General features: G+C 35.7%; 1 protein-coding gene across 2 annotated transcripts in view; it reads right to left on the bottom strand.

The window, feature by feature from the left end:
* The window catches only part of RAD50 (RAD50 homolog (S. cerevisiae)), a 73512-nt gene that overhangs the window by 9578 nt on the left and 54561 nt on the right, over positions 1-9373 (bottom strand). For both annotated transcript variants that reach the window (XM_004686704.2, XM_012727951.1), the window contains 4 exons: positions 8918-9010; positions 8730-8843; positions 5662-5789; positions 3130-3354 (listed from right to left, as the gene is read on the bottom strand). In XM_004686704.2, the coding sequence (XP_004686761.1) occupies positions 3130-3354; positions 5662-5789; positions 8730-8843; positions 8918-9010 (560 nt within the window). The remainder of the gene's footprint in view (positions 1-3129; positions 3355-5661; positions 5790-8729; positions 8844-8917; positions 9011-9373) is intronic.

The following is a 9373-nucleotide window of genomic DNA, read 5'->3' as shown; positions in this document are numbered from 1 at the left end:
AAAAGGTTTCCATTTTATAGACAAGGGAACTAAAATGTAAATCATTTAAATAATTTGTTAAATGTCAACAGTCAGGACTGAAATTCACCTAGGCTCAGAGACAGTAATTTTTACCACAGTTTGATGTCTGAGGCCTCAAAAAGGTACAATTTGTTATCACTTACAAAAATATTCCCTGCTTTGTAAGATTCAGTTTTATGTTTTTCATCACAACCAATCTAAGTTATCCTACCCTATATACTAGGGTCATATTGTTAAAAATTGGTTTTTGATTATTTTCTCTTCAAATAAACTTACCAATAAGGACTGGATCTTTATTGGTAGTTTATTCCTCAGACTTCAACAAATGTCTGCTAATTGTAATGGATAATTTTAATTCTCTAAAGTAAAGAACTAAAAATGGTTAAGAGTCTCCTAAAGGCATAGATGAGTCAGTTGGAGGCATAATTATAGGAGAGGGAGAGAAAAAAAAAAAAACCAAGACAAATATGTATACATACAGTATACTAGGCAAAGATTCTTTCTTACTAATAATTCTAGCTTAGACACTGTTTCTAACCTTAAACTGTTGGATGTAAAACCTAGGGGGGAATTTCAAGATCAAAGAAATTAAAGAACAGAAGTCCCCAATGAGTACAAGTACACAATTCCAAAAGTCTTTCCAGATTCAGAAAACACTGTCTTGTTAACCTGTTCACTCAAAGGGAAAGAAAATAGAGGTGAGCGCATGGAATATCCCTTCAAATTTAAAACCCTCAAAAAACTTTGGCAGGATTTTTTTTTTTTGAAGGTGACCTTAATTAGCTTAGTCTCAATTTTCATAGTAAATGGACTTATCTTAAAGGATTATGTAATTTGCAAAGTTGTACAAGTGAAAGTTATAGGTGATTCTGGGGCTATCATCAGTACCTAAAAGAATCCTCATACCAAAAGTTAGGTCCCTGCTGTCCTCCTTGAAAGCACTATGATTTGAATGTCATCCTGAGGCTGATCGGGTGACTGTGTTTTATCTGACCAGAGGAAACCTTCAAAGATACCTTGAGCACTGAGGAACAAAATTTCCTTTTCAGGAAACACTAATTTATTAGATAACTTATTCTCCTGACATAAATACCTAGATTGCTAGACAGGTTTATAACAAAAATCATTTTTAATTCATAGTTGAATTCACAAGAGAGAAAGGAAAATCTTTAAGTGACAAAACAAAGGTGAAGTGGACATCAGAACAGTTAGTGACATTGCAGCTAAACTTGGCTGTTTCCATAACCTAAGGTTTAGTCTTTTCACCCAAAGCAGAAGATGAGGCATTGTGCCCAAAGAAGGTAGAGGTTAGAAGTACCATCCTTACTGAAACACATAAATAGTGAAGATATTTGAAGACCTGTATTGTCAATTCTCAAATAATGGGAAATTATTAAGAATGAAAAGACCTACACAATGCCTTACATGGTTTTGAGATTCAACTGTTATAATCCAGTGCAACTCAGGGACACCCTAACTGAAAAAGTCAAACACTTTATCCAGGCCACAATATCACTGGAGTTTCCATCAGGTATGAAACCAATTTACCTTTGGAGGGTAAGGGATGGTAAAGAAAACAAGGCAGAAATATCCAGACAAAGATCAGAGTAGTTTCCGAAATAACAGCACTGTACTTATAAGATTCCATTTAGGATTGAATATTTAAAATTACTTAAATGTGAAAATCAAACTTAAAACATAATAAAGTAGGGAAGAATTTTTTAAGCAAGACACACACACAAAAAAGAAAAACTGAGTAAAATGAACTACTTTAAAACCCGCTCATTTAAAGACACTAAGAAAGTGGAAAATAAACAAAAATCTTACGATGTTCATAGAACATGTAATTGAAAAATAATTAAAATTCAAGTGATAAATACCTAGAAGCCATGAGAAGACCAACAATACACTTAAAATGAATAATATACAAACACTACAATGAGGAAACAATATGATCAAATGTGAAAAGATTTCAGCATCATTAAAACCAGGGGACTGCTGCAGTACCCTTCAACCTGTTAGGTGGGGTGCTGTTTGATTCAAATTGTTCACGAAAACCACTTAGATCTTTAAAATTAAAAAATAAATTAATTAAGCAGCCTCCGTAGTGGTGCAACGGGTTAAAGCTCAACTATGAAGCTGCTTCAGCATGAGTTCTATCCCCAGCCAGGGAGGTGACCCACATTGCACAGCAGACCTCCCGTCTTGCCTCCTGCTCCCCTCAGCAGTGTATTTCAGTAGATCTGTCTGTTCCGCTCCCCACTCTGTCTCATCCCTCTACCTCTAATCTGATCCCAGTTTTGTATGCATATAAATCTTAAAAAAAAAAAAAAAAAAAGCAATCAGGAGTTTGCAAGTGAAAACTTCAGCTTCCACTACCCACTAGGATTGGCCAACATAAGAAATTGACAATCAGTATCACAGGATGCATCAGAGAAAATTACATGTGGCAAGTGGTATACATTAGCAAACCTACTTTGGAAATCAAATTATTTTATAAAACTGAGAATACCTTGCAACCTAGGAATTTTACTCCCATGCATGCCTTAGAGAATCTTACGTTTGCTTCAGAAAACATGCAAGACTATTCCTAGCAGCAAAAAGATGCATTAGTAAAGACCTGGAAATAAACTATATATTCATCTATAGAATAGATCCACCATGGCAGTTTCAACAATAGAATTCTGTGTATCAGTGTAAACAAATTTAAAACAGCTAGAAGTAACATGAATTTAAAAATCTGGAAAATTACCCAAAATAACACTTTATAAGCTAAAAAAAATATGTAGGATAGACATACTTTCATAAAAAGGAGAGAAAGCAAAAACCTGTCAGTAGTTACGAGGACTGGGGCTGATGGGCTGAGGTCAGAGGAGCTAAGGGAGCCACTTGAGAGAGAATGGGAGATTTCTTGGACTGGATATAAAGGTATGCTATTCTGAGTGCTCCTTAATAGTAACTACTTAAGTATGCATGTGTACACATTTTTTCCATTTCTTTTTATGAATGAAATATATTCAAATAAAGTAAAAAAGGGGAAAAATAAAACTAAAATATGCTAGTTGATATTCACAGCAAGGGAACCAAAATCCCCAGTCCAATACTTACTGGTCAAGTGTCTTATAATAAATATCCAGATCTTTGTTCACAAGTTCTGTTGTTCTCATAACAATCATCATTTCTCTATACTTTTCCTCAGCATCCCGAAACTGAGGTTCTCGAAGTTCTTTCTTGAAACGAATGATTTCTTCCTCATAACCTTTTTGTCGTCCTATTGCCACATGATGATTTCTTTTTATGTTATCTATTTTCTCTTCCAGCTTCTGATGTTCACTATAAAAGAGAAACATGACAAGTGAACACCATTTTTTTTTTTTTTTGATTAGCTTTCAACACTTTGAAGTGGAAAAGATCTCTTTAGGTAACTACCTTTTACCATTCTCCTTAGTAACATTCTCTTAGCTTCAGTACTAAAGAAATAGGCTTCATTCCAAATCTCTGAAGCAGCCCAGGTTTCCAGCTGATTTTTGTGTGCCAAATAAAGAATCCTTATAACATCTGAGCATGGAGAAAGCCCCATTTAGACACCAGCTAATCTAAGTGAAGCAATTTTAGTCATTAATAATACAAATTCACAAACTTCTGACTGTAAACTAAGAATACAGAATTATCAACGATGATAAGTTACTGAGTATGCATCATTTTGTTTACGATCTGTCAAAGACAAAATTCTCTCAATGAAACTATTAATTGCTGCTGTAATAATTATCAAGTTTGTACTCCTTTCTAAAAACAAAATTTCTCATGAAGGTATTAAAGTGTTAGGTCGACTAAATAGAAGTAAAACAACAATTTTTCAGTAATGTTAGAATCCCAATTTGGATGTCTGCCTTAAAAAAATAAAATCTTGGCCCTCTCTGGTGGCGCAGCGGGTTAAATAAAGCACAGCACAAAGAAGCTTAAGCCACTGCTGCATGAGTGCGATTCCCGCCTGCCCCGGAGGAGATCCACATGGCGCGGCAGACCTCTCCTGACCTGCCCTCTGCCCCCCTCAGCAGTGTGCTTCGTCGTTCTGCCTGTTCTGCTCCCCACTCTGTCTTTGGTGAAGTCTCTCACCCTCCGCATCTCTGGCCTGTATCCCAGTTCTGTATGCATAAATAAATACATCTTTAAAAAAAATTAAAATAAAATAAAATCTTTACACATTTAACAATTACTTATTAAACACTCTCTCATATGTGCCAGGTTGTAACCTCAACTTCATAGACTGCCTCACAGGATTGACCAGATAGCATCTGTTTTGTTGACATTTGTTGTATCTGGTTGAAGAACAGCTTGGAAAAAAGAGTAGTGGTACTTAAGACTAAAAAACAATCACAGAAGAGGGGCTGTCCCTGGTGGTGCAATGGGTTAAAGTACAGCACTATGAAGCTGTCCACAGCCACAGCATGAGTTTGATCTCTGGCCAAGGTGACGACCCACACAGCGTGGCAGACCTCTTCTGTCCTCTACTCTCTCTTTGGTGAATCCTCTCTCCCAAACCCTTGCACCTGTGGCCTGTACATTGGTTCCTGTGTGCATAAATAAAATCTTAAAAAAAAAAAATCACAGGTGGATTTTAAGTTCCTTCTATTGAAAAAATAGAACAGATCGATGAAGTACACTGCCACCAAGAACACTAACACCACAATGTTAAAAGAACTAAAGTTTGAGAGCCAGGATGTCAGGGTCACATTCCTGGCTCATCTAATTTTCTATGATTTTTTTTCTGGGTCTTGGTGTCCTAATGCATAAAAAAATGAAGATAAAGATGAAGGGCTCTCCTAGTTATAAAGTCTGACTTCCTTGATAGAGAGCTTATAACGTAGGATTAAACATATTAATAAATTGATAATTTAACTTATACAATTATATCTTTTAGAAAAACAAGCATCTTTTGATACAGATTTCTATGAAAAGTCAAATGAAAAATCTATAAAAAACGAATGACGAGATTTTTATTTAAGCCACGTAAGTGGTTCAAATTTTCAAGTAATTGGCTAGTACAACCTTTTATTTCTAATCTGGTGCCTTAGCATCAACCAGGTTCTTAACAGAATTGCCAAGCAACTCTAAGGCAATAAAAAATCTCTTCTGCTGTATCAAGAAGGTTGCAACTGCAGTAAATATCAATAAAGCCAAATTAAAGCTGAATCATGCCAATCTTAAAAAACTAACTCTGGTGAGGGTGCATGAATTACAGTTAGAGCCATCCAGAATGTGCTCCAATGGCAAAATGCCGTAGCGAAAACTCCACCAACAGTATTATACTGCACAAGCTCGGGCCCAAGCAGGGTTCGCAGGCCATACATTCTTTATGCTTGGTAACATTATCTTGCGAGGCAGGCCAGCAGAAATCTGGTGACTTTCATTTTTCATACGGCCCATTAATGCAGTGTTAGCAATTTTATATCACTTCAAGTAATTCAATTCTTAAGGTCATAAGATACAGCTGTATAAAAACCCTTATCTACCTTCCTTTCAGTCTCAAGGGATACTTATGCTAAAGGCTTAAAATCTTCTCAAAAAATACATATTGAATATTCTTCACATTTCTCTAATAAGATCCTTATGTAAACCAGAGTATCTTGAAAAACTTACTTTTTCATTTGCAAAACCTGCATTTGACCCATTTCTTTCAGACGCTGTTTTCTTTCTTCTTCAACTTCCTTTAGTTCCTCCTTTCTTTTTCTTAAAGTAAGGTTATCCTGTAGCCATCTTTCTTGTATCTAAATGTAAATAATAATTAGCAACATATGACTCATAATTGGCAACTGCTGACAGAATGTTAACTGAAGAGATGGAGATTAAGTCACCACCATGAAGAAATATTCAAGAGTAACCTAGAGGATCAACAGACACACAAAGCGCAATTTTAAAAGATGAAAGAGGCCCTCCCTGGTGGCGCAGCGGGTTAAAGCACAGCATTGAGAATCTAAAGCCGCCTCCGCATGAGTTCGATTCCCGCCTGCCCTGGAGGTGACCACATGGCTGGCAGACCTCTCCTGACCCGCCCGCTGCTCCCCTCAGCAGTGTACTTCGTCGATCTGCCTGTTCTGTTCCCCACTCTGTCTCTGGTAAAGCCTCTCACCACCCCTGAGCCTCTGGCCTGTACCCCAGTTCTGTATGCACAAATAAATCTTTTTAAAAAAAAATAAATAAAAAATAAAAAAAAAGATTAAAGAACTGGATCATCTTGCATAAGAACCCCAGAGTGGACCCCTATGATCTAAAAGATCACAACAGGGCTCTCCTTGGTGGTGCAATGGGTTAAAGTGCAGCACTACAAAGCTAGGTGAAATTAATGTATCTCGAGTTCAATCCCTGGAAAGAGAAGTGACCCACATGGCGCAGCAGACCTCTCTAGTCTCACCCACTGCTCCCCTCCAGCGCTGTACCTGTCAATCTGCCTGTTCTGCTCCCTACTCTGTCTCTGGTAAATCTCTCACTGCTTCTTTAAATAAACAAACAAAAGACCACAAGGCAACGACACTATAGAGAAGGCCCTCTCCCCTTTTTCCTAGTTGTAATTTCTCCTAACATGTGCCTAGACTGTTAGATACTGCTACATGTTATATCTTCAAGTGGACAAACATTAATTACATGTTAATACCATAAAAATACAGTATATATATCTATGAATTTGTTGACCCTTTCCTATCCACTGAATCGAAATATGTGAAAGGTTGACACTTTTTATTGAGTAGTTTTGCCCTTAAAGAGAAACAGACTCAAATGTCAGTTTTTTTGTGTTTTGTGGACTAAAGGTAGTAGGGGATAATTAAACCCATAAACAAACTACTGTTAAGCTCCCCAACTCTTAAGACTATAAACCAAACTGTTCAGTTTAGAGGACAGTTAATACATGGAGCTGGCCACCTGAAGGAAATACAAAAATTGGCTGCATTCTATTAGTAGGTACGTACCTATGGTAGCACAGTATGATCACTGACCACTGCATAGTATTCACCAAGATCTGGTTGAGAAAAATGCCATTTACAGAAAACTGCATGAAAGCTATGCAGTACTGATTCAGTAATTTATAACTAATAATTAGCTTAATCAAAAAATGCACAGGCCACTGAAAACTTCAGACTGAATTATTGTTTAGATGGAGACAGATGTGTATGTTTAAAAATCCAGGCAATTTGAAATTGGAATACAGAGAAACTGGCATGGCCCCTTTGCAAGGAATGACCTGCAAATGTGAAGGGTGCCATTTTTTTTTCTGAAACTAGACTTTTAGTGAGCACCACGATATAGCATATGCAAGAATACAGTGGTACAAGTGAAACTTAATTATAAAGCAATGCTACCTGTCTTTAAAAAATGACAATGTACATCATACACCATTAAATTAACCAAATTCAGTGATTTTTGTATATTCACAAAATTTTGTAGCCATCATCACTATGTAATTTCCAGTACATTTTATCATCCCCCAAAGAAGCTGCATATCCACAGCAGTCACGGCCTCCTCCCTCCTTTCTTTTCCCCCAGCCCCTGGCAAGAGTAAGTCATCTACTGTCTCTAAGTATCTGCCTATTCTGTGATATTTCACATGAAAAGAGTCATACAGTATCTGGTCTCTTGTGATGGTTTGTTTCACTTAGTATATTTTACTAATGGTAACTTTCCCTCTTCATGTGACTAATGAAATCTTTAAAGAGCACATCAGACTTCAATGGCTTACTTTTATATACTTCTCATTTTCCTGGTTCCATTACTTTTGCATGTGTGTGTGTGTGTATTTAGGCGCCTTATTGATTTATGGACTGATTTTTAGATAGGTAACCCAAATGTCAACAGGTGATAACTGAGCATTTTGTGATATATGTATCATAAATTCAGCACTTATTAGATGGCAGAATTTGTTTTGATACGGATTCATATATTTGAAATTCCTGGTACTATAAATAAGAGACCCTGCGAAAAGCTGATATAGTTAATCTCCAAAGAGATTTTTAATGACCACTGATAGCCAAGTGATTAAAACATTCAAAAACAAATTTTGTTTAAAACAAGGACTGAGAAATGGTGTAGCTTTTAAAAACATTAACAACTATGCTTAAAGATGCTAATCAGTATGATTCTTACATTGTACAATTCTCTTAATAGAAAAAAATGACTATTAAAGAACAGATTTAATAGAAACTGAAAAATGACAATATTCACATTTACTTACAATTTTGAAGTCTATTATTAGATGATCCCTGTTTTGTGCAAATTTATCCCACATACAATTGTAATAAAATAAATGGGAAAAAATAAAGTGAATATAGTCACTGACAGAGACTGCAATAAGGAAAAAAGTAATGAGCTTAAGCCATGGCACATATACAAAATGGAGCGCTTCCTAACACTAAAAACATTGTGGGGGACCTGTGGGATATGAGTTGCTATGTAAGTCAAACTGCAAGCCACAATCACACAAAAAAAGCACGTGCAAAATATGAACAGTTTGATTCCATCTGTAAACACACACAAGAAAAAACTGTTAAGGTCTTGTATTTAAAACAGAAATGAAAAAGAGGAAAGGAATGCTATTGGAATTGCTTTTCTCTACTGTTTGCATTTACTGGTGTTTCTGTTGAAAATAAAAATATGGTAATAAAGTGTTTTTGGTATAAATGGTAAGCTACTATAAATCATTAACAAAAATGGCCTACCTTTTGTGTATCAATATCTTGTTTCATGATTCCCATTTCATTATTTATCTTCTCTTTGTGTTTCTCACATTCACTTAGTTGAGCTATTACTTCATTAAGTTCAGTTTCTTTTTGCTACAAAAAGGAAAATTCTGTAAATGTAAGAAATAAAAATAAGAGCAAATAAATAATTCAACGTTTCAAATTACCTTCTTGTAGTCATCTTTTCCTTCTTGAATATAATTCTCAATGTGTTTCACATAACCATGAATATTTTTAACCTTCTCTTTGATATCATTTATCTGTAGAAAAATATTTATTAAATATATACTGGTTAGAAACATGGCATTTAAGATTTCCAAGGAAACACCATATTAATGTAATAGAAGCTTAATGGAGAACACAGTAAAACGCTGACTTGGAAGAGAGGAGACTTATGTTCTGGTTTTCATTACTAGCAAATCTTGCATTAGACAATCCAAGAAATTGAATTAAATAATCTCAGTGCTTATTTCTATTTTCGATAAAGCAAAATAAATTTAATCTTTATTCTTTTTTTTTTTTTTTAAAGATTTATTTATTCATACAGAACTGGGGTACAGGCCAGAGATGCGGAGGGTGAGAGGATTCGCCAGAGACAGAGTGGGGAGCAGAACAGGCAGATC

This window comes from Condylura cristata, unplaced genomic scaffold, assembly GCF_000260355.1.
Source record: "Condylura cristata isolate star-nosed mole 26May11 unplaced genomic scaffold, ConCri1.0 scaffold00021, whole genome shotgun sequence".
Taxonomy (NCBI): Eukaryota; Metazoa; Chordata; class Mammalia; order Eulipotyphla; family Talpidae; genus Condylura; species Condylura cristata.
The sequence above is the reverse complement of the archived record's forward strand: the minus strand, read 5'-3'. Positions and strand labels throughout refer to the sequence as shown.